The sequence below is a fragment of the Harmonia axyridis genome, chromosome 6, assembly GCF_914767665.1.
Source record: "Harmonia axyridis chromosome 6, icHarAxyr1.1, whole genome shotgun sequence".
Classification (NCBI taxonomy): domain Eukaryota; kingdom Metazoa; phylum Arthropoda; class Insecta; order Coleoptera; family Coccinellidae; genus Harmonia; species Harmonia axyridis.
The window spans coordinates 35,166,727-35,192,233 of NC_059506.1; the positions used below are offsets into that span (position 1 = coordinate 35,166,727).

The window sequence follows — 25,507 nt, forward strand, 5'->3', positions numbered from 1 at the left end:
GGTCAGATTGCTTCAGAAATAAAAGGGCTCAGATTTTTTGACTTCAAATGAATTTAAGTTTATTGTTTTCAATAATAAGCTTTGGGAATCAGTAGAGTTTTAAGGTTTACGTTTTGGAATTTGTAGATTTCATAAATCGAATAAAAATTCCGCCTCTGATATTGAAAGATTTTTTGCAGAGAATTTTATAATTTCCACAGTTTAACTTGAGAAGGTAATCAACACGAAAAAGGGGAAATCATTCTCCAATAAAACCAGTTTGAAACTTTTACTAAATGTAATAATTAGATCCAAACACAAAATTCAAAAGGTTATCAATAAGATATATCATCCACCTTCTGGTAAATAGAAAGTGGTAACAATTTTTCCCATTCGGCATAACGGTTTTCGTAGAGTTTCTCAGATGGTTTCAGAACTTCTCCAATATCCATATATTTCTGGGTTTTCAAATTGTAAGGTTCCCATTCTGCATGGTCAAGCCTTCCACAGGTCTCAGGAATAGGTTTTCTGCAAACAGTAAAGTTATGGTTTGTTTAAAGAATTCAAAGTGATGCAAACAACTAACTTACCCAGTTCTTGCAAAATTACTCCACATGGTTGTAATCTTGGTGACTGTCCTGAATTCTTTGTCTGTCTTCTGGAATTGTGGGAACAGGGTGGAAACGTAAAATAGGTAAATCAGGTCGTCGTGGTGGACAGCTCCTGAAATTTAGAAAATATAAATAACCATTCATCTAATAAACAAAACTACCAAAAGATTGTTTTCTACATACTTACCATAAGTTTCTGTGTTGTTTGTTCCAGGAAGATAATAGTGACTATATTTTCCCTTATAGCTGAATCTGTAGTAGAACACAGATTGCTTATTCTTCGCTGCTAATAACTTAACAGCTCTATTCACTGCAAATCCACTTTGAGCTTCATTGTACAACTACAAAAAAAAGGTTAGAAAAACAAACTCAATTGCTGAAAATCATCCTCACATCAGATAACTCCTTCTGCGTGGAATTATCAATTTTTTTGTTGCCGAAGTAGAATGATTTGAGTCCTTTACTGATGGTTTTTGAACGATCTGTATCTCTCTCATATAAGAAAAATATTGGAGCGTATTTTTCCCAATCACTCGTCAAGGTTTGGAGATGACCAGGGTTTTGAAGCAAATCTGAATATAGATTAGGTTACCACCAGTATAAATCTTAAATGTTGAAATATTACCGATTGATTTGAAGCCAAACTCTTCAGCAGTTATTCCAGCCAAAACTGGAACGTTGTGGAATTTTCCTTCTTGGATCAATTTTATTGGGTGATCTGTCAAAAACCTTTCTTGGCCAAAATCTGGTTCAACCACAGGCTTCCAGAGAAGAACAGGTTCAACCAGCTTCCAGAGAAGATCAGAATCATAACCAATCTCCTAAAATTGTTTATTATATCTCGAGAACTCTTTAACATCTGCATCAACTTACGAAAAGTTTAGGTAAAGAATCTCCAATTTCTTTCGCTGGCTTCTCCCTAAGACATTTTACCATATCGGCTGTTGAATCGACTGGACATTTGAAAAGCTTGGCTTGCCTTTTACTAACGTCCAATTGGTGTCTTCCTACAGGGAAGTTACCAAGCGATGAAGAACTGCTGATGATGGCCTTGTGGAAGAGTCCTTTAGACATTGGTGACACCAGATGAAGAGTCACACTCATTGCTCCTGCGCTGTAGCCAAAAATGGTTACTGAGTTGGGGTCTCCACCAAAAGCTTCGATGTTTTCTTTAACCCATCTCATAGCAACCACTTGATCTTTCAAGCCGTTATTGCCAATCGCTTCTTTGTCGCCAGTACTTAGGAAACCTACGAAGATTGAAAACTATAGTGTTAAATTTAAAGCAATAAGTTTTTGGTCTTACCAAGAGCACCCAATCTGTAATTGAGGGTGACTAGAACGATGTCTTGGTTCATGAAATACTGAGGTCCTGCCCAATTGCTTCTACTATTCACACTATAGAATCCACCAGCATGTAAATGTATTATAACAGGTCTTTTTGGGTTTTCTTTTCCATCAGGCAACTAAATGAACATATAAAGTCAGATTTATTTAGCGGAAGTGACTAGAGGTTTCTTTTATTGCCCAACTAATGATTATACTCCGTTTGGAATAAGCTTAGCTAGACACAATATTTAGGTTAGAAGCGAAGGGAGATGCTTTAGCTTTAGGAAAGATAGATAGCAAGATATTTACCTTAGTTGTGTAGACATTCAATATCAAACAATCTTCAGATATAGGGTCTTGTAACCCTGGTTGTGGACAAGCAGGGCCATCGTTTTTGGCATCATAAACTCCTTCATATTTTTTGACAGGCACTGGAGGCTGTAAATAACTGAGTGTGAGAGATTATCATGATTTGAAGATGTGAAAATCTTACTTGGAACCTTAGCTCTTTGATAGGAGCTTGTGCATATCTGATACCTCTGAATGAGTAAATTGGTTTCCCAAATGAATTTTGCAGAAGCGCACCTTGGAATTTTCCGAATTTAGCTGATACTATAGGATTGGACGATGGAGAATCCTCTGCTAGAACTGTTTGGCTTAAGCCTAAGAAGGCAAGCAGGAATATCGCAGCAAACATCCTGAAAATACATGGAAGGTGAATCATTCAAAAAATTGCACATTTATTCTCTGAGCATCTAAGAAATAATACAAGTGTTGAAAAGAAAGAAAAGTCTGACGAAGCTAAATCTGCTTTTTGATGGAATTTGGTAAGCAGAAAATTCGTTAACAATGATAGCTTTGTGAGATGGTATCTCATGAGGCCATTCAATAAGATTTTTATTTACAAATTTGGAATGACGCCTTGACTAAGATCATTTTATTTCTTCTAACAAGAATTCCATCTACCACAGAATATGGTGATGATTGAAAAACATTAGAAACATAACTTTTGATCGACTTGAAATTCCCTTTTGCGGTCATAAGTGTCAAGTAACATTTTGACTTATTTAGCGCACGAATTGTATCTATAAAACAAAATTCACAAAGTAAACAAATTAACTGACAGGTGACATTCGAACTCCGCATGAGTTTAAAGGAGAATTAAGTTAACTTAGCGAGATAAAAAAAGGTGGACAAGTTTTATTTGTGTTCTATAATTAATAAAGTACAAGTACTATCTTGATTGTATGTAAAAGCCGATAGATTTTCCTTATAGGAATTATACTCACATGGAAACAAGATCTCAACACCTTCAACTCAATGAAGGTACTACCCGTTCTTGATCTTGAAACCCCCTTTAAATACTTTATTTATAAACAGAGAACACAGATGTTCAGAATAACAAATAACCCCACGATAAATTATTGCTTTTCTGAGAAGAATAATCTATGGAGAATTCCCCAACGATAATGGCGCGAAGTTTTTTTTTATGCTAATGGGAATATTTCGGTTTAATCTATTTGTTTACCCCCCCTGTTGCCCAATGTTCAAGACAAGGAGTATCCAGCACAATCATGCAGTTTTATTATGTGAATATTAAATGGCAAGAGTTCACAGAAATCTGAGTACTTGCGGCTGATATAGGTGTGTGATATTATTTCTTTGATAATGGATAATCCAGTTTTCATTTGAGGTGGCCAGTGGCGTGCGTAGTAGATTCTAGAGAGAACATAAATTTTTTTTTTTTTTGAAAGGTTGTTGAGACATTAAAATGCATGCATTAAATTGACCTTGTAGACAAATGTTGAAAATATACAACGTATTTTCTCTGACCACAAGGTTTGATACCACACTGTTTACACAAGTACCTGTTATTGGTTCTCATCATGTCAAAAGTACTTCGGTCTCACGAAGTAGGATTTTCCAAGTTTTAACACAATTTTGAAATTCCTGACGTTACTATTTATTGAAATTGATGATGTGTTTGTTTATAATATTTCCGTTATTGTTTTGTTTTGCCAGAAATTATTTGAATTTCTCTGAAGGAATTTCTTTCGCTCGTTAAAAGATACTTCGCATGTTTTATTTTCGAGATTTATTTACAGCTTCTCAAGATGTTACAATTGATACTGCTAGGAGTAGTAACAAGGTTAACAACTACTATAATCTTGAACAACGTGGAACTTGTTCAAAGGAAAGTGTTTTTCCCACTCAGAAAAAAGTTTACTATGTAGATTCTCCTTAGGTTAAGATTTTGCGTTTATCACCAAGTACTTCTGGCTTCTTGTGTAGTAAGGTTCCCATTTTGTTTTGGTGTCTTTTATTGGTCTTGTAGGTACCCTAAAAATAAAATACTGGATGTGGAAGAATATTATTTTCACTTCAATACAATTCAGAGAAAGAAATATGAAGTAAAAAAAATGTTAATTGTAGAAGGGTATTGTGTTGTACAGGCAAGATTGAAACCCTTTTTATCTGATGTTGCTGCTCTTACAGTACCGCCATGATTGAAAATTTCAGAAATCCAAATACTCATCCTGTCTTAGCAAAATGTACAAGTGATTTTGTAGCCTTTTCTTTAGTATCGAATTCTGGATCATCCTTGTCAATTTTGGGAAAAAGAATTGTTATAGGTATTAGGTAAATTAAGTCATGAAAACTTTCTATTTAGGTACTAGCCGATTAACATCATCAAGAAGAAGCACGAATTAAGAAGCAAATGTATCAGCCCTATAAGATAGTAATTGTTAAAAACTTATAGCTCTTCTCTTTAACTATTTGCACGTTTCATTCTAAATAAACTACCACCTCTTGCTATAACTCTATTTAGATGAGAAAAATCTTGAGCAACCGTTTGGTGATGGACCTTCCTTAGGATTGAAAAAGCTGTATTTGCCTTTATAAGTCTTTGTAAGTGTAGTAGTGATAGAACACAGGTTCTTTGCTCTTTTCAGAAATGAGTTTAGCAGCTCTGTTGATTTCGTAACCCACCAAACCATCATTAAATATCTGCAATGAAATGCTGATTTCTTACTTCCCCTTTTTAAACCATCAGATTTTACCTCAATCAATGCACCAAAAGTTGAGTTATCAATGTTTGAATTACCATAATAGAACGATCTAAGATCTTTGCTGATAGCTTGAGATCGTGTTTTCTTGTGATCGCACAGAAATGGCTTTGTTGTTTCTTTGTTCCATTCATCGTTGAACTTCTGTAATTTTTCTTTATATTGCACCAGCAAATTTAAAATTTAAACAGCTCCTTCTGGGTGTTGTAGTTTCTTTATCAGTCACTTATTATATAATATAGAGGAAGATTGTATGTTTGTGAAAAAGAGGAAATCATTCTCCAATAAAAACAGTTAAGAACTTCTGATAAATGTAATAATTACATCGAAACACAAAATTCAAAAAGTTATCAATAAGATATATCTTCCACCTTCTGGTAAATAGAAAGTGGTAACAATTTTTCCCATTCGGCATAACGGTTTTCGTAAAGTTTCTCAGATGGTTTCAGAACTTCTCCAATATCCATATATTTCTGGGTTTTCAAATTGTAAGGTTCCCATTCTGCAAAGTCCAGCCTTCCACAGGTCTCAGGAATAGGTTTTCTGCGAACAGTTAAGTTATGGTTTGCTTACAGAATTCAAAGTGATGCAAACAACTAACTTACCCAGTTCTTGCAAAATTACTCCACATGGTTGTGATCTTGGTGACTGTCCTGAATTCTTTGTCTGTCTTCTGGAATTGTGGGAACAGGATGGAAATGTGAAATAGGTAAATCAGGTCGTCGTGGTGGACAGCTCCTGAACATTTAGAAAATCTGAATAAGCATTCATGTAACAAACAAAACTGCTACGTGTTTGTTTTCTGCATACTCACCATAAGTTACTGTGTTGTTTGTTCCAGGAAGGTAATAGTGACTATATTTTCCCTTATAGCTGAATCTGTAGTAGAACACAGATTGCTTACTCTTCGCTGCTAATAACTTAACAGCTCTATTCACTGCAAATCCACTTTGAGCTTCATTGTACAACTACAAAAAAAGGTTAGAAAAACAAACTCAATTGCTAAAAATCATCCTCACATCAGATAACTCCTTCTGCGTGGAATTATCAATTTTTTTGTCGCCGAAGTAGAATGATTTGAGTCCTTTACTGATGGTTTTTGAACGATCTGTATCTCGGTCATACAGGAAAAATATTGGGGCGTATTTTTCCCAATTACTTGTCAAGGTTTGGAGATGGCCAGGGTTTTGAAGCAAATCTGAAGATAGGTTAGGTTACCACTAGGTTAATTCTTAAATGTTGAAATATTACCGATTGATTTGAAGCCAAATTCTTCAGCAGTTATTCCAGCTAAAACTGGAACGTTCTGGAATTTTCCTTCTTGGATCAATTTTATTGGGTGATCTGTCAAAAATCTTTCTTGGCCGAAGTCTGGCTCAACCACAGGTTTCCAGAGGAGAACAGGTTCATAACCAACCTCCTAAAATTGTTTATTAGACCTCGAGAGATTTTCAACTCTGCATCAACTTACGAAAAGTTTAGATAAAGAATCTCCAATTTCTTTCGCTGGCTTCTCCCTCAGACATTTTACCATATCGGCTGTTGAATCCACTGGACATTTGAGAAGCTTGGCTTGCCTTTTACTAACGTCCAATTGGTGTCTTCCTACAGGGAAGTTGCCAAGCGATGAAGAACTGCTTATGATGGCCTTGTGGAAGAGTCCTTTAGACATTGGTGATACTAGATGAAGAGTCACACTCATTCCTCCTGCGCTGTACCCAAAAATGGTTACTGAGTTGGGATCTCCACCAAAAGCTTCGATGTTTTCTTTAACCCATCTCATGGCAATCACTTGATCCTTCAAGCCGTTATTGCCAATCGCTTCTTTGTCGCCAGTACTTAGGAAACCTACGGAGATTGAAAACTATAGTGTTAAATTTAATGCAATAAGTTTTTGGTCTTACCAAGAGCACCCAATCTGTAATTGAGGGTGACTAGAATGATGTCTTGGTTCATAAAATACTGAGGTCCAGCCCAATTGCTTCTACCAGTTACACTATAGAATCCACCAGCATGTAAATGTATTATAACAGGTCTTTTTGGGTTATCTTTTCCATCAGGCAACTAAATGAACATATAAAGTCAGATTTATTCAGTGGAAATGACTAAGAGTCCTTTTCTTTTTTTGGTTAACTTATGATTATACTACGATTAGGAAAGAGGTTATCTTGGGATAATATTTAGAATCGAATGGAGATGCTGTAGCTTTAGGAAAGAAAGATATACTCGTACCTTAGTAGTGTAGACATTCAATAGCAAACAATCTTCAGAGGTAGGATCTTGTAACCCTGGTTGTGGGCAAGCAGGGCCATCGTTTTTGGCATCATAAACTCCTTCATATTTTTTTACAGGCACTGGAGGCTGTAAATAACTGAGTGTGAGAGATTGTCATGATTTGAAGATGTGAAAATCTTACTTGGAACCTTAGCTCTTTGATAGGAGCTTGTGCATATCTGATACCTCTGAATGAGTAAATTGGTTTTCCAAATGAATTTTGCAGGAGCGAACCTTGGAATTTTCCAAATTTAGCTGCTACTATAGGATTGGACGATGGAGAATCCTCTGCTAGAACTGTTTGGCTCAACCCTAAGAAGGCAAGCAGGAATATCGCAGCAAACATCCTGAAAATATATGGAAGGTGAATCATTCAAACAATTGGACATTTATTCTCTGAGCATTCTAAGAAATAATTGAAGTGTTGAAAAGAAAGAAGAGTCTGATGAAGATGAATCTGCTTTTTGATGGAACTTGCTTAGCCGAAAATTCGTTTACAATGATAGCTTTGTGAGATGGTATCTTATGGGGCAATTCAATATGATTTTTATTCACAAATCTCGAATGACGACTAGCTGAGATCATTTTTATTTCTTCAAACATTAATTCCATCTACCACAGAATATGGTGATAATTGAAAAACATTTGCAAATTAACTTTTGATCGACCTTAAAGTTCCTTTTGTGGTCATAAGTGTCAAGTAACATCTTGACTTATTTAGCGCACGAATTGTATCTATAAAACGAAATTCACACAGTAAACAAATCAACTAACAGTTGACATTCGAACTCCGCGTGAGTTTAAAGGAAAATTATGTTAACTTAACGAGAAAAAAAAAGTTGGACAATTTTTTTTTTGTGCCCTTTAATTGATAAAGTTCAAGTTCTGTCTTGACTGCATGTAAAAGCCGATAGATTTTCTTTATAGCAATTATACTCACATGGAAACTAGATCTCAACACCTTCAATTCAATGAAGGTACTACCCGTTCTTGATCTTGAACCCCCTTTAAATACTTCACTCATAAACAGAGGACAAAGATGTTCAGAATAACAAATAACCCCACGATAAATTATTGCTTTTCTGGGAAGAATAATCTATGGATAATTCCCAACGATAACTGGCGCGAAGTATTTTTTATGCAAATGAGAATATTTCGGTTTAATCTATTTGTTTACCCCCCCTGTTACCCAATGTTCAAGACAACAAGTATCCAGCAGAATCTTGCAGTTTTATGATTTGAATAATAAATGGCAAAAGTTCTCAGAAATCTGGGTACTTGCAGCTGATATAGGTGTGTGGTATTGTTTCTTTGATAATGGATAATCCAGTTTTCTTTTGAGGTGGCCAGTGGCGTGTGTAGTAGATTCGACGGAGAACATATATTATTTTTTTGAAAGGTTGTTGAGACATTAAAATGCATGCATTAATATTGACCTTGAAGACAAGTGTTGAAAATACACCACGTAATTTCTCTGACCACAAGGTACGATACCACACTGTGTACACAAGTACCTGTTGTTGCTTCTTATCAGGTCAAAAGTACTTCGGTTTCACGAAGTAGGATTTTCCATGTTTTTAACACAATTTTTAAATTCCTGACGTTACTATTTATCAGAGTTGATAATGTGTTTGTAGATAATATTTCCGTTATTACTTTGTTTTGCGAGAAATTATTTGAATTTCTCTGAAGGAATTTCTTTCGCTCGTTGAAAGATACTTAACACGTTTTTTTTTCAAGATTTATTTACAGCTTCTCAAGATGATACGATTGATACAGCTGGGAGTAGTAACAAGGTTAACAACTAGAATAATCTTGAACAATGTGGAACTTGTTCAAAGGAAAGTGTTTTTCCCACTCAGCAAAACGTTTACTATGTAGTTTCTCCTTTAGTTCAGATTCTGCGTTTATCACCAAGTACTTCTGGCTTCTTGAGTTGTAAGGTTCCCATTTTGTTTTGGTGTCTTTTAGTGCTCTTGCAGGTACTCTAAAAAATGAAATACTGGATGTAGAAGATTCAACCTGAAGAATATTATTTTCACTTCAATACGATCCAGAGAAAGAGATATGGAGTAAAAAAACTATTAATTGAAGAAGAGGATTTTGTTGTACAGGGAAGATGCAAACCCTTTTTATCTGGTGTTGCTGCTCTTACAGTAGCACTACGACTTTAAATATTTCAAAAGTCCAAATACTTACCCTGTCTTAGCAAAATGTACAAGTGATTTTGTCGCTTTTTCCATAGTATCGAATTCTGGATCATCCTTGTCAATTTTGGGAAAAAGAGTTGTTATAGGTGTTAGGTAAATTAAGTCATCATAAAGAACAGGACCTGAAAGTTGTTAAATGGTATCCATATAGATGAAAAAGTTCTATTTAGCTACTAGCCGATTAACATAACCAAGAAGAAGTATGAATAAAGAGGCAAATGTATCAGCTCTATAAGATGATAATTGTTAAAAACTCATAGCTCTATAGTGTTCAACAATTTGCACGTTTCATTCTGAATATACTACCACCTCTTGGTATAACTCTATTCAGACGAAAAAAAAATCTTTAGCAACCTTTTGGTGATGGTCCTTCCTTAGGATTAAAAAAGCTGTATTTGCCTTTGTAAGAGTAGTAGTAATAGAACACAGGTTCTTCGCTCTTTTCAGAAATAAGTTTAGCAGCTCTGTTGATTTCATAACCCACCAAACCATCATTAAAGATCTGCAAAGAAATACTGATTTTTTACTCCTCTTTATCCTCATCAGATATTACCTCAATCAATGGACCAAGAGTTGAGTTATCAATGTTGGAATCACCAAAATAGAACGATCTAAGATCTTTACTGATAGCATGAGATCGAGTTTTGTTATGATCACACAGGAACAGCTTTGTTGCTTCCTTGTTCCAATTATCGTTTAACTTCTGTAATTTTTCTTTATCCTGCACCAGCTCTGAAACAAACCATCTGAGAATGAGCCAAAAAAAAATTTAATTGAATTCACTTATAGCTCTATCTGAAAACTCGTCAGACATGTAGCCAATCTCCATAGGAACTTTCTGGAATTTTCCCTGAAGAACCAACTTAACTGGATGATCTGGTAGAAATATCTCTTGTCCGAAGTCTCTTTCTATTACTGGCTTCCATATAACATTACCATTCGGTCCAGGATTCTACAATCAAGATAATACATTGTGTGGAAGTTATCAATGCCTTAAAAAAATCAAACCTACTAGTTTCAGAAGAGATTCTCCAAGTTTTTCTGCAGATATCGTCTTCAAACATTCGACTAAGGCCGTCGAAGGTTCAGTTGGACATCCAACAATCTTTGCTTGTTTCTTACTTAATTTTAAGAGGCTCCTTCCAAAGGCATATGCTCCTGATACTGAACCAGAAGCCATGACGGCTCTATGAAAGAGACCCTTTGAAAGAGGAGAGACCAAATGCAGGTTAACACAAGAGCCACCAGAACCATTACCATGAATTGTTACTGAATCTGGATCTCCTCCAAAAGCCTCAATGTTTTCCTTGACCCATTTGAGCGCAGCTACTTGATCTTTGAGGCCTAAGTTACCAGGTGCTTCTTTATCACCAGTACTCAAGAACCCTTGAAGAAGTGAGATAATTGATCAAGGTCCAATTTGAAGTAGCTTTCCTTACCAAGAGCTCCTATTCTGTAGTTGAAAGTCACCAAGACAATTTCATGATTCATAAGATAATCTGGGCCAACTATGTTGCTTCTTGAGGACAAACGAGCGAAGTCACTTGAGTGAATGATAACTAAAACTGGTCTTTTTGGGTTTTCGTTGTCTGATGGCAACTGAATAGAAGATTACTGAAGAGATAGAGGGGTAATATGGTTATTTACCTTTGTGGTGTAGACGTTTACGAATAGGCAATCTTCAGATATAGGTTCATCTCCTATACGTGGTTGTGGGCATGCTGGTGGATCTTTACTGGCATCATGGACTTCTTCATGCTTATTTATGGGTACTGGAGGCTGAAGTTGTGAGAACATTTCAATAAATGTTTCAAGAAGGAAACAAAAAGGATCTTAGTAACGTTATAGAGTATCACATTAATTCAACACATCTTAATGGTTTTGGACTTATCGTCAGTTAGGAGATTTTATCTCAAACGTTTATAAAAAATATTCTGGTGACGATGAGTCTCTGCTGCAACTTGTAGTATTCACTTTGAAGTAATTTTGAAAGAGATTTCAAATAAAACTGATTACTAAGATTCCACATGATAAGTTTCGGGTCTAACCAAATCTTTTTCTGTTGTGGGAACATACCAACGTTTAGCTGATCCAGTATTTGGTAGATTAGACCTTAGTTATACAGGGTGGCAAAAAAAAGTTTCCAGAGAAGGAGCAAACCAACAGAGAAATACTCTGGCTGAATCTTCCAAGGATGGATTACTTCAAAAAGTAATCTTCAATTCATTTTTCCTTAAAAATTCGACTTTATTCGTTTACATACTTACCTTCAAGAGTGATACATATTTTTTTGTGTCAAATTTGGTAGATTTTTTCACTAACCTGAAATCGAAGTTCTCCAATAGGTGGTTCTGCATATCGTATGCCTCTAAAGGCGAAGATTGGTTCATCGTATGAATTTTTCAAGATAGAACCTCTGTATTTGCCCAACCGTGAGCACGCCACAGGATCTGATACCTTGGAGCATTGTGCCAAACCAAGGAGGACTAGAATAGTTAGTTGTAACATCATCCTATAAAGTATTAATCAGATTTATTCCATTTTTATTCATTGAGGCATATACGGATTGTCACAATAAGGCTATGGTTTATCACACCAAAAAAAAAAAAAGAGTTTTCGTTTACTGCTTCGTCCAGACTAAAGGTCTCCACATATGTGATGATTTATAAATATATGGTGTGAGATAATTCAATTAATTGGGTACTTGAGTTCATAACTGAATTATTATCAACTTACCTGGCACCTTTGAATGGTTTACTGCTAGTGCTTTCTTTCAACTGGTATTTATAGGTTTATCAATTATTTTAACGAATTCTTTATCAGTTCACTAGGAATTTGAAAAAAAAATAATAGTGTCAATCATCATTCTTTCATTTTCGAACTTGAAAGTTTTTTTCTATATGAATTATATATCTTATCTCATAAAATTTCTGAAGGTTCGAACTTTTTAATTGGAGAATATTTTTTTTAAATTAAAATGTAAAGGAAGATTGAGTTTATCGCCTTTTAGTTAGACGATAAAAAAGTAACAGAAAACATAAGAAGGGGCTGTAAGTCACAGAAACTAGGAGAAATAGGATCAATATTAAAATGTTATACCAAACAATTCAACTTACAAAACCGATTTATTTCAATAAGTTACAAGAGTGGGATTCTCATAGGATGAGAGCGGAAATAATTTTTCCCATTCAGAATAACGTTTCTCAAAAAGTTTCGTTGACATATTCAGGTTTTCTCCAATGTCCATATAGCTTCCAGTTTGGCTATCAAACGGTGTCCACTCTGTTGAGTCCAGTTCTTCACAAATCTCAGAAATAGGTTTGCTGAAAGATAAGCATGAAAAAATTTTCCCAACAAAATTTTAAAACATTTTACCCCGTTTTGACAAAGTTGGCGTATAATTTAGTCATTTTGTCCACCATTTTGTATTCTGGGTCAGTATTCTGGAAACTAGGGAATCTTTCTGGCATAGTGAAAAGGTAGATGAGATCATCATGATGACCAACACCTAAACAGAAAAGTTGAGGTTAAAGATTTCAACTAAATTTAATTTTTCTGGCTTACCATATGGAACTGTTTGATTGTTTTCTGTGTGGTTGTAATGGCTGTATCTTCCTTGGTAGCTGAACTTATAGTAATACACAGATTCTTTGTTATCCTCTGATAAAAGCTTGACAGCTCTATTCATACCCCAGCCAGTTTGGGCGTCAGCATATAACTGAAAGAAATGTGGTCTAAAAGTCCTATGACAAATTTTTATAACAGGTGAATTGAAAAGTTCCCGGCCTACCATAGTAAAACACATTTTTTGGCAAAATTCAATGTTATTATTCAACATAGTTGCCTTCGAGGGCGATACAGTGATTATAGCGATCTTCCAACTTTGCGATACCATTTTTGTAGTACGATTTGACTTTCGCTTCAAAATAGGCCTTAGTTTCGGCGATTATTTCTTCATTGGCTCTAAATTTCTTTCCAGCGAGAATTCTTTTGAGGTATGAGAACAGGAAAAAAACGCTGGGAGCTAGATCTGGCGAATACGGTGGATGCAGAAGCAATTCAAAACCCAATTCATGCAATTTTGCCATTGTTTTCATTGATTTGTGACACGGCGCATCGTCTTGATGAAGCAGCACCTTTTTTTCTTCAAATGGGGCCGTTTTTTAACGATTTCACCTCTTAACGATCCATCAACGCTAAATAATAATCGCTATTGATGGTCTGGCCATTTTGGAGGTAATCAATGAATATTATACCTTGCGCATCCTAGAATACTGATTCCATAACCTTACCAGCTGACTGTTGCGTTTTTCCTCGCTTTGGATTCGATACATGGTGTGCAGTCCACTCAGCTGACTGTCGTTTGGACTCCGGAGTGAAATGATGTAGCCATGTTTCATCCATTGTCACATATCGACTTTAAAATTCAGGTTTATTGCACTTAAACAGCTTCAAACACTGCTTAGAATCATTAACACGTTGTTGCTTTTGATCGATTGTGAGCTGTCGCGGCACCCATTTTGCATACAGCTTCAGATGATATCTTCACAATGTCTGCTATCTTGATCAACTTCTTTTTACGATCATTCAAAATTATTTTGTTAACTGTTTTGATTTTTTTGTCGATGACAGCCTCTTTTGGGCATCCACTGCGTTTGCCGTCATCGGTGCTCATTTCAACACGTCTAAACTTAGCATTCCAATCAATGATGGTTGATTTTCCTGGTGCAGACCCCGAAAACTCTTCATCAAGCCAAGATTTTGCTTCAACTGTATTTTTTCCCCTTCAAAAAGCAATATATTATCACCACACGAAATTCTTTTTTTCCCCTCTTTTTTTCAAATAACAAAAGTAGCTACACTCACAACGCAATATCTCACAAACTAATGTTCGGACTGCTGTCAAATTTTGACACGTATCGTTTGAAGGTTGGTACTAACTAAAAATCATATGGATTTATTACTAGCACCGCCATCTGTGCATCTGACCAGGGACTTTTCAATTGGCCTAATAGATGCTCCCATTTTGAACATTTTTTGGGTTTGGTTTCTTTATGTAAAGAATTAGTATACTTTAGAATAAGAAAAATTGTGCTAGACGGGATTCTAACGTTACAACCTAACCTTAATTACCTTTGATAAGGAATCAACTGATGAATTATCCATGATGCCATCAGGAAAATAGAAAAACCTTAGAGCCTTACTTATTTGTTTGGAGTTCTCTGTCTCTCTTTCATACAGAAACACTATTGGAGCTAATTTCTCCCAATTTTTATTTATCTCATCGAACAGTGTTTTGTTTTCAATCAGTAATTCCTGAAAATTCAAATTGAGGAGAATTCTTCTCATATTTCACCGAAATTTGTATACCTACTGCTCTATGTCCGAACTCTTGATTGGTTATTCCAGCAAGCATTGGCATTTTTCGGAACTTTCCTTGGAGTGCTAGTTTGATTGGATGATCTGTGAGGAACCTCTCTTGTCCAAAATCTGGCTCAATCACAGGCTTCCACACAAGGACCGGTTCTACTCCAAATTCCTGAAAAAACAGTAAGGGTGAATCTTCAAGATCACATAATTTTTGCGAGGACCCTTAACTGACCCTTGAAGAAGCTCAAATAAAAGAAAAAACCTCTTTAATTATACTTGTACTAACCTTGAGTTCTCTCAAACATCCTCCCAACTCATTAGCAGACTTGCCTTTCAAACACTCAACAATATTTGATGAAGTATCATAAGGGCATCCTAAGATCTTAGCTTGCCTCCTTGCCAGGTCAATTTGGCTGTTACCAATTGGATAATTACTGAGTTCTGATGCACTGCCCATGATGGCTTTATGAAACAGTCCTTCAGACATGGGTGACATCAAATGTAACATGACACTCACTGAACCTGCACTATATCCAAATAGGGCGATGGAATTGGGATCACCACCAAAAGCTTCGATGTTTTCTTTTACCCATTTCATGGCAACTACTTGGTCTTTGAGGCCATTGTTTCCTACAGCTTCCCTCTCGCCAGTACTCAAAAAACCTACGAGAAATAAAGGGTTTTCCAATTGGAATTATACAATTAGAAGGTTTTTATTATTGTCATTATAACCAATTTAAATTTTATAGAATAACTGAGAGATGTAGGTGCAAGTAAGGTACTCACCAAGAGCTCCAAGTCTATAGTTGATGGTTACCAAGACGATATCTTGATCCATAAAATAATGAGGCCCGAACCAGTTACTTCTACCAGAACCTTCATAGAACCCTCCTGGGTGAAGGTATATGATAACTGGCCTTCTCGGGTTTGAATTTTCTGTAGGCAACTGAAGAGATTGAGAATGTATTTAAAAGGTGATGGTTTTCAAACACAAACAATAATGTTACCTTGGTGGTGTATATGTTCAGAAGCAGGCAATCTTCTGAGATTGGGTCATTTGTAATTTGTGGACAAACTGGACCATCATTTTTGGCATCGTATATGCCATCGTGCTGCGTTGTAGGTACAGGAGGCTAAAAATTGTTTTGGTTTGATTAGAAGCTAAGAAAAAGTCTTGAGTTTACCTTAAATCTTAGTTCATTGATTGGTGCTTGGGCATATTTGATTCCCCTAAAGGCGCATATGGTTTTTCCTAATCTAGAGGTTAGACGAGATCCTTCATATTTTCCTTTAGGAGCATCTACAATTGGATTTGAACATTGTTGACATGTTGTAGTCAATGCCAAGAAAATGAAGACAGGAAAACTTCGTGAAATCATTCTGAAAATAAAAAATAAGGAATGTAATCAATGAAACATCGGAATATTTACTACTTACGTCTTCCAAGATTTATATCACATAAATATTTCAAACTTTTACTATTGCAATATTATTCAAGTGCAATTTTATCTCGTTTCACTTATCGATATTATTATTTATGAATTCCTACACAAGATAGATAAAGTCGTTGTTTGCTTAGAAAGTAATCCACAGTTGTTCCAAAATTAAAGAACTTATGTTTTGCGTTGTGAATTTTCAAAAAAAAAAAAAAATGAAATGCCTTGCATAGGTTCTCACCTAAGTAATGGTTTCTTGTACCCAATGAAGTAACTGGATCATCTACTATAAGTATATTCTTTTTATATAATATCACATATATCGGGATTTTATTTGTTTCATATGTAATTCGGAATTATAACGTTAAACAAACGAATTGTTTCCTAGAATAATTAGCTGGATATTCCTAAACATTATCCGAATTGACTTATAGCTGCTAGTAGTTATGTGGTAAACCCAAATTAAAACAACTTTGAAATCAATTATATTGAATAGTCATGTTTGCAACTTTTTTTCACCTGGAATGTTTACTATTCGCTAAATACAGTGTAAATATGAAGTTCCCGTTTTATAAAAACCGGAACTTCATATTTCCAATGTATTTATCATAGGGAATTTCTTGTAAGAACTCAAATTAGGACGTATTTTTTATTTTTTTTTCTGTATCTCGGTTTATGAGAGTTAACTAATAGGTATACGGATGTTTTTGTAGTATGAGTATGAGGAGTAATAGATTTATCGTCATATTTGTGACTTCAACATGTGTGACATTGTAGCTTTAGTCAACTAGCTCTACGAACGCGTTTTGCTTCTAATGTTCAAATTACTGAGCTTAAGTTTTTATGTGTGTTACACTCTTAATGCCATTGAGACTATTTAGGTATCGAAAGCACTAATAAAAATACATATCTAATTAAATTTATAATTTAATCAAGCATAAAAATATTTTTTTTTGTACAGGATAAAAAAACTTTTTTTTTGTACAGGAATCTTAAAGTATTTGTTTTTCACATTAGAAACAGATTGAAGCTATAATATCTTGCCTTTTTTTAATGAGAGAACATCCCTACAAGTCCCTTTTCTCCCAGTAAAAATAATCAATGTTCCCGCCACTACAAGTAGAGGGTTCTCGAAAAACAATAATCAATTCAATAGTACATCGAAAAATTCATTTTTCGGCAACCGTCCGGGAAGTGCTCACTTCCCGGACGCTTTTTCTCTGAGAAAGTAGCATTTCCCGGCCTAGTCCGGAAAGTACGTACTTCCCGGACTAGGCCGGAAAAGAATCATAGAATCCATAGCAACCGAGATAACGGCTGACAGTTCATATGGAATCAGTTGTCAAAAATTTGCATGTTTTTTGATCGCAATCGCAATGAAATATGGAAAGCAGCAGCGATAGTGTTATTTTACATGGTTGCCGAAAAAATATTGTACGCAACACGCCCGAAAATGGTTTTTTTGGACTCACAGACTTCCAGGACTCGCTTACGCTCGTCCTGGAATTTTGTCTATTCGTCCAAAAAAACCCTATTTTCCGGACTTGTTACGTAAATTACTATTGTCTTCCTATTTTTGCAAAATCTGTCCCAATTGAAGAATATTGGAAATAAATCGCTTCTGCTAGAACCAAAACCAAAACCAAATAGGGAATCACTAGTTTTCTCGTTCTTACGTAAGGAAGGGTTGTGAAAAAAAGAACTACCAGAAAATCGAAAAACTAACTTTGACGGAACAAATTTTGATAATTTACTCATTCAAACCAAATTATTACATAGTAATTCTATATTTTAATTGCGGGCCTGGAATCACATACAAAACAATTAGCTACTAATTATTTTTGTGCAAAAAATGACGTTCGTCGCAGAAAAACGCCTAATGTGTGCCTTATGTTATATGACATCAACGAAAAACGCCTAAGCAAATGAGTTTATATTCTATGATGAAACATAGAATTCTCCTCTAATTTCTATGACTAGTCATAGAATATATCAAGGCGTTTTTTTGCGACATACCCTACAAAATGTTGTATTGCTTGCGTTCATTTTCTATGACGCTTTATAGAATCAGTGAGCTGAAGCGATTTTTCAACTAATTTTCTCTGATAACTCTTACGTTTCAAATTAATGACAAATAGTTATTAGTTCCTCTGTGTACAACACTTCTAATGTCATTGAGAGTATTGAGGTTACGTGAACACTAATAGAAAAATATACACATTAAAATTTATTTTATCATTAAAATATTTTCGAAAACTTTTGTTTGTTACAGGAATCTGAAACTATTTGTTTTTTAGATTGAAAACAGATTGAGGGTAACATTCCGCCCAATTTTCAAATGATAGAACATTGCTCTCTTTTTTTCAAGTCAAAATAATCAACAAGTGGAAATAAGTTTTTCCAAACTTGGTACCACGGTTTATTGAGGCCATCTTTGATCTCAAACTTCTGACCAGCTTCTAAATATCTCTCCTTGTTCGGTTTATAAGGTTCCCAGGTGATTCTGTCAAACCTTTCCGGCTCTTTAGGTAGAGGCTCCCTAAAAAAGCTATGATGAATAATAGTACATCGATAAAATTCGTTTGTCACCCTGTTTTCGCAAAATCTGCCCAAACTGATGTCCACCGATCCACCATTTTTGTTTCTGGATCTTTTTCAGTGAATTTTGGGAATGTATCAGCATTTTGAAAGAGATAAATGAGATCATCTTGATGTACAGCGCCTAAAATGGAAAAACTATAATAAAATTTATATTTCGAGAAAAAAACTGAAGGGTTCTCCAATAGAAATGATATAATTAGAAATTATTACAATGGCAACACTGTGTATTATTTTTTGACATTTCTTATGTCACTTTTGTTCACTAGTTATGTAATTTGATCATGGAAAGATACACGCTTCAACAACGTCTACAAATTGTTAAAATCGGACAAGTATTATAGAAGTTAAGGCTGTTACAAAGATATGAGGACACACAAACAGACTCGCAACCAAAATTGTTCGGGAGGATTCTAAAAATATAAACATTACCAAAATGAATAGTGTTATTACTGCAAGGACAACGGTAATGACTGTATCTTCCAGGATAAGCAAAGTTGTAGTAATACACTGGATTGTCGTTTTTCGTAGAAAACAGCTCGACAGCCCTGTTGACACCAAATCCAGTAATTCCATCGGCATAAAGTTGTTGTAGGTACAATGTTGTGTTGGAGTCGATTGGTTCGTAGCCAAAGTAAGCGTGTTTCAAGCCTTCACTGATTTTTTTTGACTTAATCGAATTCTGTTCATACATGAAAACGATTGGTGCATATTTCTCCCATTCATTGTTCAATTTTTTCAGTAGATCTGGATTCAGCAGTATGTCTGGAATTATGACAATATAAATGATTCACCTTGAATGCTCTGCATCGCTCTTTTTGGTAATAAAAACATAGAAGTTAAAAAATTGTTTTGAACATAACCTAACCTAACCTAAACCTTATATGTATATTTGAGAAGTTTAAGGCTTTGGAACAACGGTATAAAAATCCTTGTCATACCTACAGCTTCGTAGCCGAATTCTTTTGTTGTGATGCCAGCCATTATGGGAATTTTCGTGAAATTTCCATACCAAGCAGATTTTATAGGATGCTCAATTAAGAACCTTTCTTGTCCAAAATCGTCCTCTAAAACTGGTCCCCATATAATTACAGGGTCGTTGTGAAATTCCTAGAACGATTGAAGAAGACCGATCTTACTCTCCAAGAATTAAATATGTAAAGGGTGTTTTTTTTAGAGCTATAGAACTTTGAATTGCAATAAAACAACGATGGATTATTCGATTGACATGAATTTTATTCATCCGCAAGATAATCTGGTGGCATTACATTTTGTATATGATTTCTGGCATATGACCGCCACGGCTGGCTCGGATGTAGTCCAATCTGGACGTCCAATTTTCGATGACTTTTTCCAACATTTGTGGCCGTATATCGGCAATAACACGGCGAATGTTGTCTTCCAAATGGTCAAGGGTTTGTGGCTTATCCGCATAGACCAATGACTTTACATAGCCCCACAGAAAGTAGTCTAGCGGTGTTAAATCACAAGATCTTAGAGGCCAATTCATTGGTCCAAAACGTGAAATTAGGCGGTCACCAAACGTGTCTTTCAATAAATCGATTGTGGCACGAGCTGTGTGACATGTTGTGCCGTCTTGTTGGAACCACAGCTCCTGGACATCATGGTTGTTCAATTCAGGAATTAGAAAATTAGTAATCATGGGTCTATACCGATCACCATTACCTGTGACGTTCTGGCCATCATCGTTTTTGAAGAAGTACGGACCAATGATTCCAGCAGCCCATAAAGCGCACCAAACAGTCAGTTTTTCTGGATGTAACGGTGTTTCGACATACACTTGAGGATTAGTTTCACTCCAAATGCGGCAGTTTTGTTTGTTGACGTAGCCATTCAACCAGAAGTGCGCTTCATCGCTAAACAAAATTCGCTTATGAAAATCGGGAACAACGGCAATCTCATTTTGTACTATTTGCAAGCTTTGTTCAGGCGTGAGTCTATTCATGATGAATTGCCAAACCAAACTGAGAATAAATCACTTGACAGCTGTTAAATCGGTCGCTATCTTGAACAGCAATGCCAACTTAAAGTTATATACCGCGAAAAAAAAACACCCGTTAGTTTGATTTAGACCCTTTCCATTCACATCTGTAACTCACCCTGAATTTCATCACAGAATCGGCATACTGTTGAGAGGTAGCGTTATTCAGACAATCCATAAGATGTTTTGTCGTTTCATATCGTATACAGCCAAATATACTGGCTTGTTTCTGGGCTAAACCATACTGATCTTTAGGTATGAGCCAGTTGCTCAAAAAAGATCCACTACTTATTATCGCTCTGTGGAAGAGACCTTCAGACATTGGTGAAACCATGTGCAAGGAAACGCTAGCAGCTCCTGCGCTGCAGCCAGCCAAGGTGACCAAATCAGGGTCACCTCCGAAAGCATATATGTTACTCTGGATCCACTTCAGAGCTACGACTTGGTCTTTGAAGCCATTGTTGCCAGGAGCTTCTTGTAAACCTAAACTGAGGAATCCTAAAAGGTACTTTGCATGATATTTGAGTTATTTCGATTCTTGCCTGCTTACCAAGTGTGGCAAGTCTATAGTTTATGGTGACCAATACGATGTCTTGATCTAATAGATATTGAGGTCCTTGGGAATCGCTTCTGCTAGAACCACTATAAAAACCTCCGGCGTGCAAATAAACAATTACTGGTTTTTTCCTTGTTATGTTAATCTGTATTTTAAAGAGGATAATGTTCAAAAAAACTAACTGAAAATCGCTAACTCTAAAAGTATAAATTTTGGTTATTTATTCAAACCAGATTATTACATAGAAATTCTATATAGCATCTTAATGTCTGATTGCGATTCATGAAGTAGATACTAATTATTTTTTTTGTGCAAAAAAATTACGTTCATCGCAAAAAACGCCTTGTGTATGTCTTTAATACTTTTTATGTTATATGACATCATTAAAAAACGCCTTAGCGTATGTGATCATATTCTGTGATGAACCATAGATAAACTTTTTATTCTATGACTAGTCATAAAACATATCGGGGCGTTTTTTTGCGACATACATATACCCTACATCTACAAGATGTTGATGAGGTTTTTTTTTGCGAAAAACTCTACGAGTCAAAAAAAGACGAATAATAAATGTTGAGATGTTTTTTTGCGAATCAGTGAGGAAAAAATATTTTATAAATGAATTATGAATTTATATCGCATATTAGAAAACTTACACATGTAGTGTAAACATTAAGGAGCAGACAATCCTCAGATATTTTAAATTTTGTAGGTTGAGGACAAACAGGACCGTCTTTAGTAGCATCATAAATACCATTGTGCGGCTTTACAGGGACTGGAGGCTGAAATGCACAAAAGATTTATAAGGAAATTATATTACTATGAAAATTGGAGGAAGTACCTTAAATCTCAATTCGTTTATAGGAGGTTCGGCATATCTTATTCCTCTGAAAGTGTATATCGTTTTTCCTAGTCTGGAAGTAAGATAACACCCTCCGTAGAGACCCAGCGGCGTATCAACGGTAATAACAGCTGCTTTATTCAGCGAAAAACACCAACCTGCTGTTATTATGAGGTCTAGTAATTTTAAATACATTTCTCAAACATTTTCAAGATTGAACCCTGTAAATGGTTAGCATTCAGTCATGGATGAATTACTCAATACAAAAAAGTGTTAAAGAAAGAATAGAAATAAAACAGCTTTGTTCAATTTCCACTGGAATTTTATTGGTTTATTATTTTGAATGAAGCAATTTTCAATTGCGACAGTTGGTCACCCAACCTAACATAACCTTATTAGCAGAGAATAAATCAAAATTAACTTACCCCATCTACAGAAATGACACTTTTAGGGACTCTCTTGGATAAACATGCAGTTGGTTTAATACTGAATTCTATTGATATGAGGATCAAACAAAGATCAGTTCATGAAGGAAAAATTTTTAATTGAAGAAATGAACACGTTTTAGACGTCATTACGTTCGTTAAAGAGCGGAAGCATCTTATTTCCTACTGATAACACCACTCATACTCATTTGAAAGAACATTGTCTGGTTTAGAAAATTGGTTCATTAATTTGAAACAATCATAACTTGTTTCACTTCTAAAGGACTGAAATTCAATATCTAGAGATTTTCTCAAAAACTATAAGAGCTATTTGCATGAAATTTCGTACAAAATTGCTTGCTATATCGCATTGATCTTCCTAACTTGATAAACTATTTCTGAATTTTAAATCGAGGAATCAGATACAAAAAAGTATTCCACGAGAACTGTTGATAATTTTGAATACTATAATTTTACCACTTAAATTTCAACCTTTCAATTTTGTTGAAGTTATTGAGAATTTCATTAAAAATTTGAAACAAATACAGAAAATGATAAAGCATATAGTGTGAAATTTGTAGTATCTTTATGATAATGATTTAAGTGTTGGCAAATTGTAAGTATTAATACAAATCCTTTTATTTATATTTCATATCTAGGGTTCTTTCGGTTTAATCTGAAGGAAAAAAGTGAATTAGGAAAATGAAAGGTATTATTAAAGTAAACAGTTGATTGAAATGAAAGAATCTTTATTCATTCATTACCATACATTTTCTTTTAAATGTAGAAGGTGTAAAATTTCAACAATATATCTTGAAATGTTCATTAATTTACAATTAAAATCACTCGGATATCAAGAGTTTAATATTTTCTATCGTTGCAGATGAAAAATTGCCAAAAATCTCAATTAACTGTTGTCTGTTCTTCTTAAACATAACAGACTCTTCTTCATCACAATGCTTTACACTTTTTTCACAATTTGCACAACATCTTCATCGCATAGGATGTGATCCAAACCAACTTTTTGCGGTTGATGCTTCACTGATGAACCCCATACAAGAGCACTGAAAAATCGATTTCATAAGAAAAGTTACAACATAACTTAATGAACTTACTATTTGAATTCCTTTGCAATCGAACGATGCAGTTTATTACAGAAATCTTGAACAGATGTATAATCTGAGTGCAACACAATTGGTGAATTATAATCAGGCAACTGCCCTTTTGGTTTGGTGTATCTGTAAAATAAATCAGAAATTAAGATAATGAATCCACTGAAGGAAGAATATTCTACACATATTTAGTAAAAACATTAGACAATTTTCTGAAGATTACTTACATTCTCGCAAGTTTCAAATATTCCCACATTTTTTCTAGAAGGTCATCAAAATTCCATTTATGATGGGCAGAGATTGGTACACAATGAGGAATTTTATAAATAACGTCCAATTCTTCAATGCTTATTTGATCTAGATAACAAAAAACCAAAAATTAAATGTTTAGAATTGCAAAAAATCTGATCAACCTACCTATTTTATTCAAAAGGTAAATGCAAGGCACGTAAATTCTATTTCCTTCTATAACATCAATTAAGTCATCACTAGTAGCATCATATTTGAGAGTCACATCAGCATTATGTATTTTATATTCAGAGAGTATAGTTTTAACAGTGTCAGAGTCTAATTCTGATTGTGTCACCTAAAAAAACATTAAAAATCAATTGGGAATCTTCAACAATTTAAATTTTCTGTTTTTACCATACAATTCAAATTGATTCCTCCTTTATCTTTTTTCTTAAAATATATATTAGGAGGTTGTTTGTTCAACCGTAATCCGAAACCTTCCAATTCATGTTCAATCAACTTTTTATGTACCAGAGGTTTCAATACATCTAACACAAGAAATATCAAGCTGCATGTCCTTGCTACAGCTATTACTTGCCGACCTCTACCTTTACCATCCTTAGCACCTTCTATAATACCTGGTAAATCGAGCAACTGAAATTCACTGGATCAAACTTCTGTATAAAAAAATTATACGATTTATCACACCTGTATTTTAGCTCCCTTATATTTAATACATCCAGGTACAGTTGTCAGGGTTGTGAATTCATATGCTGCTACTTCAGAATACACACCAGCTAGTGTGCTGAGTAATGTTGATTTACCTACAGATGGAAAGCCTACAAAACCAACTCTAGCATCTCCTGTTTTGGCTACATCGAAACCCTCTCCTGTACCACCGCCACCTCCCTTGGGGGTAATTAATTCTCGTCTCAATTTAGCTAAACGAGCTTTGAGTAAACCTAAATGTCCAGCAGTTGCTTTGTTTTTTTGAGTTCTTGCCATCTGTGAAATTCATATTGAGGTTAACGAATGAAAACCGATATATTTATTTTGTTTACCTCCGCTTCGATAGCAGCAATTTTCTCCAAAATAGTACTCATTTTGATTCGGATATAATTTGAAATACGATAATATTAAAAATATGCAAGTATTCAAAGGAATATTTATGAACAAATTCAGTTTCACATGGGATATCTGGTTACGAAAAGTGACGTAGGAACTTTGAAGGTTATTAACTTTTTGTTGGCAACAACAAAGATGCATAGAATAAAATACACTAAATATGAATATAAAAACCTACCTTAATTTAATTAAAAATATATTAAACTTAAATCGATAAAACCGTTCACCTCCCATCCAGAGCTTTTCTCAGAAATCATAAGAATATATAATATATCTTATTAAATTTTCCAATAAGATGTTTTTAAATAGTCTAGAAGGTACAGAACTGTATGGAAAGAGT

General features: G+C 34.9%; 5 protein-coding genes across 6 annotated transcripts; all 5 read right to left on the reverse strand.

Annotated features, from left to right (window-relative positions):
• Nucleotides 1-263: 263 nt before the first annotated feature.
• LOC123682318 (esterase E4-like) lies at nt 264-8,326 on the reverse strand. Of its 2 annotated transcripts, none has more exons than XM_045620882.1 (10): nt 8,202-8,326; nt 2,413-2,617; nt 2,229-2,357; nt 1,897-2,056; nt 1,464-1,840; nt 1,216-1,411; nt 984-1,162; nt 778-931; nt 570-702; nt 264-507 (listed from the first exon to the last, which is right to left on the reverse strand). In XM_045620882.1, coding segments are annotated over exons 1-10 (1,728 nt in total). In that variant the 5' UTR covers nt 8,204-8,326; the 3' UTR covers nt 264-314. The 2 variants fall into 2 exon arrangements, with proteins under 2 accessions (XP_045476838.1, XP_045476839.1); XM_045620883.1 differs by lacking the exon at nt 8,202-8,326 and adding an exon at nt 3,209-3,385.
• Nucleotides 5,287-8,807, reverse strand: LOC123682319 (esterase E4-like). Its single transcript, XM_045620884.1, has 10 exons — nt 8,698-8,807; nt 7,404-7,608; nt 7,220-7,348; nt 6,892-7,051; nt 6,459-6,835; nt 6,239-6,407; nt 6,007-6,185; nt 5,802-5,955; nt 5,593-5,725; nt 5,287-5,530 (listed from the first exon to the last, which is right to left on the reverse strand). The coding sequence occupies exons 2-10, from the start codon at nt 7,605-7,607 to the stop codon at nt 5,338-5,340; spliced, it is 1,698 nt and encodes a 565-aa protein (XP_045476840.1). The 5' UTR covers nt 7,608; nt 8,698-8,807; the 3' UTR covers nt 5,287-5,337.
• A 170-nt stretch (nt 8,808-8,977) lies between these two features.
• Nucleotides 8,978-12,326, reverse strand: LOC123682320 (esterase FE4-like). The gene is made up of 10 exons (XM_045620885.1): nt 12,208-12,326; nt 11,794-11,983; nt 11,119-11,250; nt 10,911-11,070; nt 10,484-10,857; nt 10,255-10,423; nt 10,025-10,203; nt 9,826-9,973; nt 9,461-9,593; nt 8,978-9,248 (listed from the first exon to the last, which is right to left on the reverse strand). The coding sequence occupies exons 2-10, from the start codon at nt 11,980-11,982 to the stop codon at nt 9,059-9,061; spliced, it is 1,674 nt and encodes a 557-aa protein (XP_045476841.1). The 5' UTR covers nt 11,983; nt 12,208-12,326; the 3' UTR covers nt 8,978-9,058.
• Nucleotides 12,327-12,577: 251 nt separating this feature from the next.
• Nucleotides 12,578-22,846, reverse strand: LOC123683151. Its single transcript, XM_045622051.1, has 19 exons — nt 22,700-22,846; nt 22,275-22,495; nt 22,090-22,215; nt 21,428-21,578; nt 20,996-21,375; nt 19,817-19,985; nt 19,308-19,640; nt 18,867-18,999; nt 18,614-18,816; nt 16,797-16,815; nt 16,026-16,221; nt 15,849-15,974; nt 15,628-15,787; nt 15,128-15,504; nt 14,846-15,010; nt 14,605-14,787; nt 13,036-13,189; nt 12,847-12,979; nt 12,578-12,794 (listed from the first exon to the last, which is right to left on the reverse strand). The coding sequence occupies exons 2-19, from the start codon at nt 22,467-22,469 to the stop codon at nt 12,602-12,604; spliced, it is 3,396 nt and encodes a 1,131-aa protein (XP_045478007.1). The 5' UTR covers nt 22,470-22,495; nt 22,700-22,846; the 3' UTR covers nt 12,578-12,601.
• A 585-nt stretch (nt 22,847-23,431) lies between these two features.
• LOC123682323 (GTP-binding protein 128up) lies at nt 23,432-25,271 on the reverse strand. Its single transcript, XM_045620887.1, has 7 exons — nt 25,104-25,271; nt 24,751-25,047; nt 24,457-24,696; nt 24,229-24,397; nt 24,039-24,168; nt 23,815-23,937; nt 23,432-23,763 (listed from the first exon to the last, which is right to left on the reverse strand). The coding sequence occupies exons 1-7, from the start codon at nt 25,143-25,145 to the stop codon at nt 23,661-23,663; spliced, it is 1,104 nt and encodes a 367-aa protein (XP_045476843.1). The 5' UTR covers nt 25,146-25,271; the 3' UTR covers nt 23,432-23,660.
• Nucleotides 25,272-25,507: the final 236 nt, after the last annotated feature.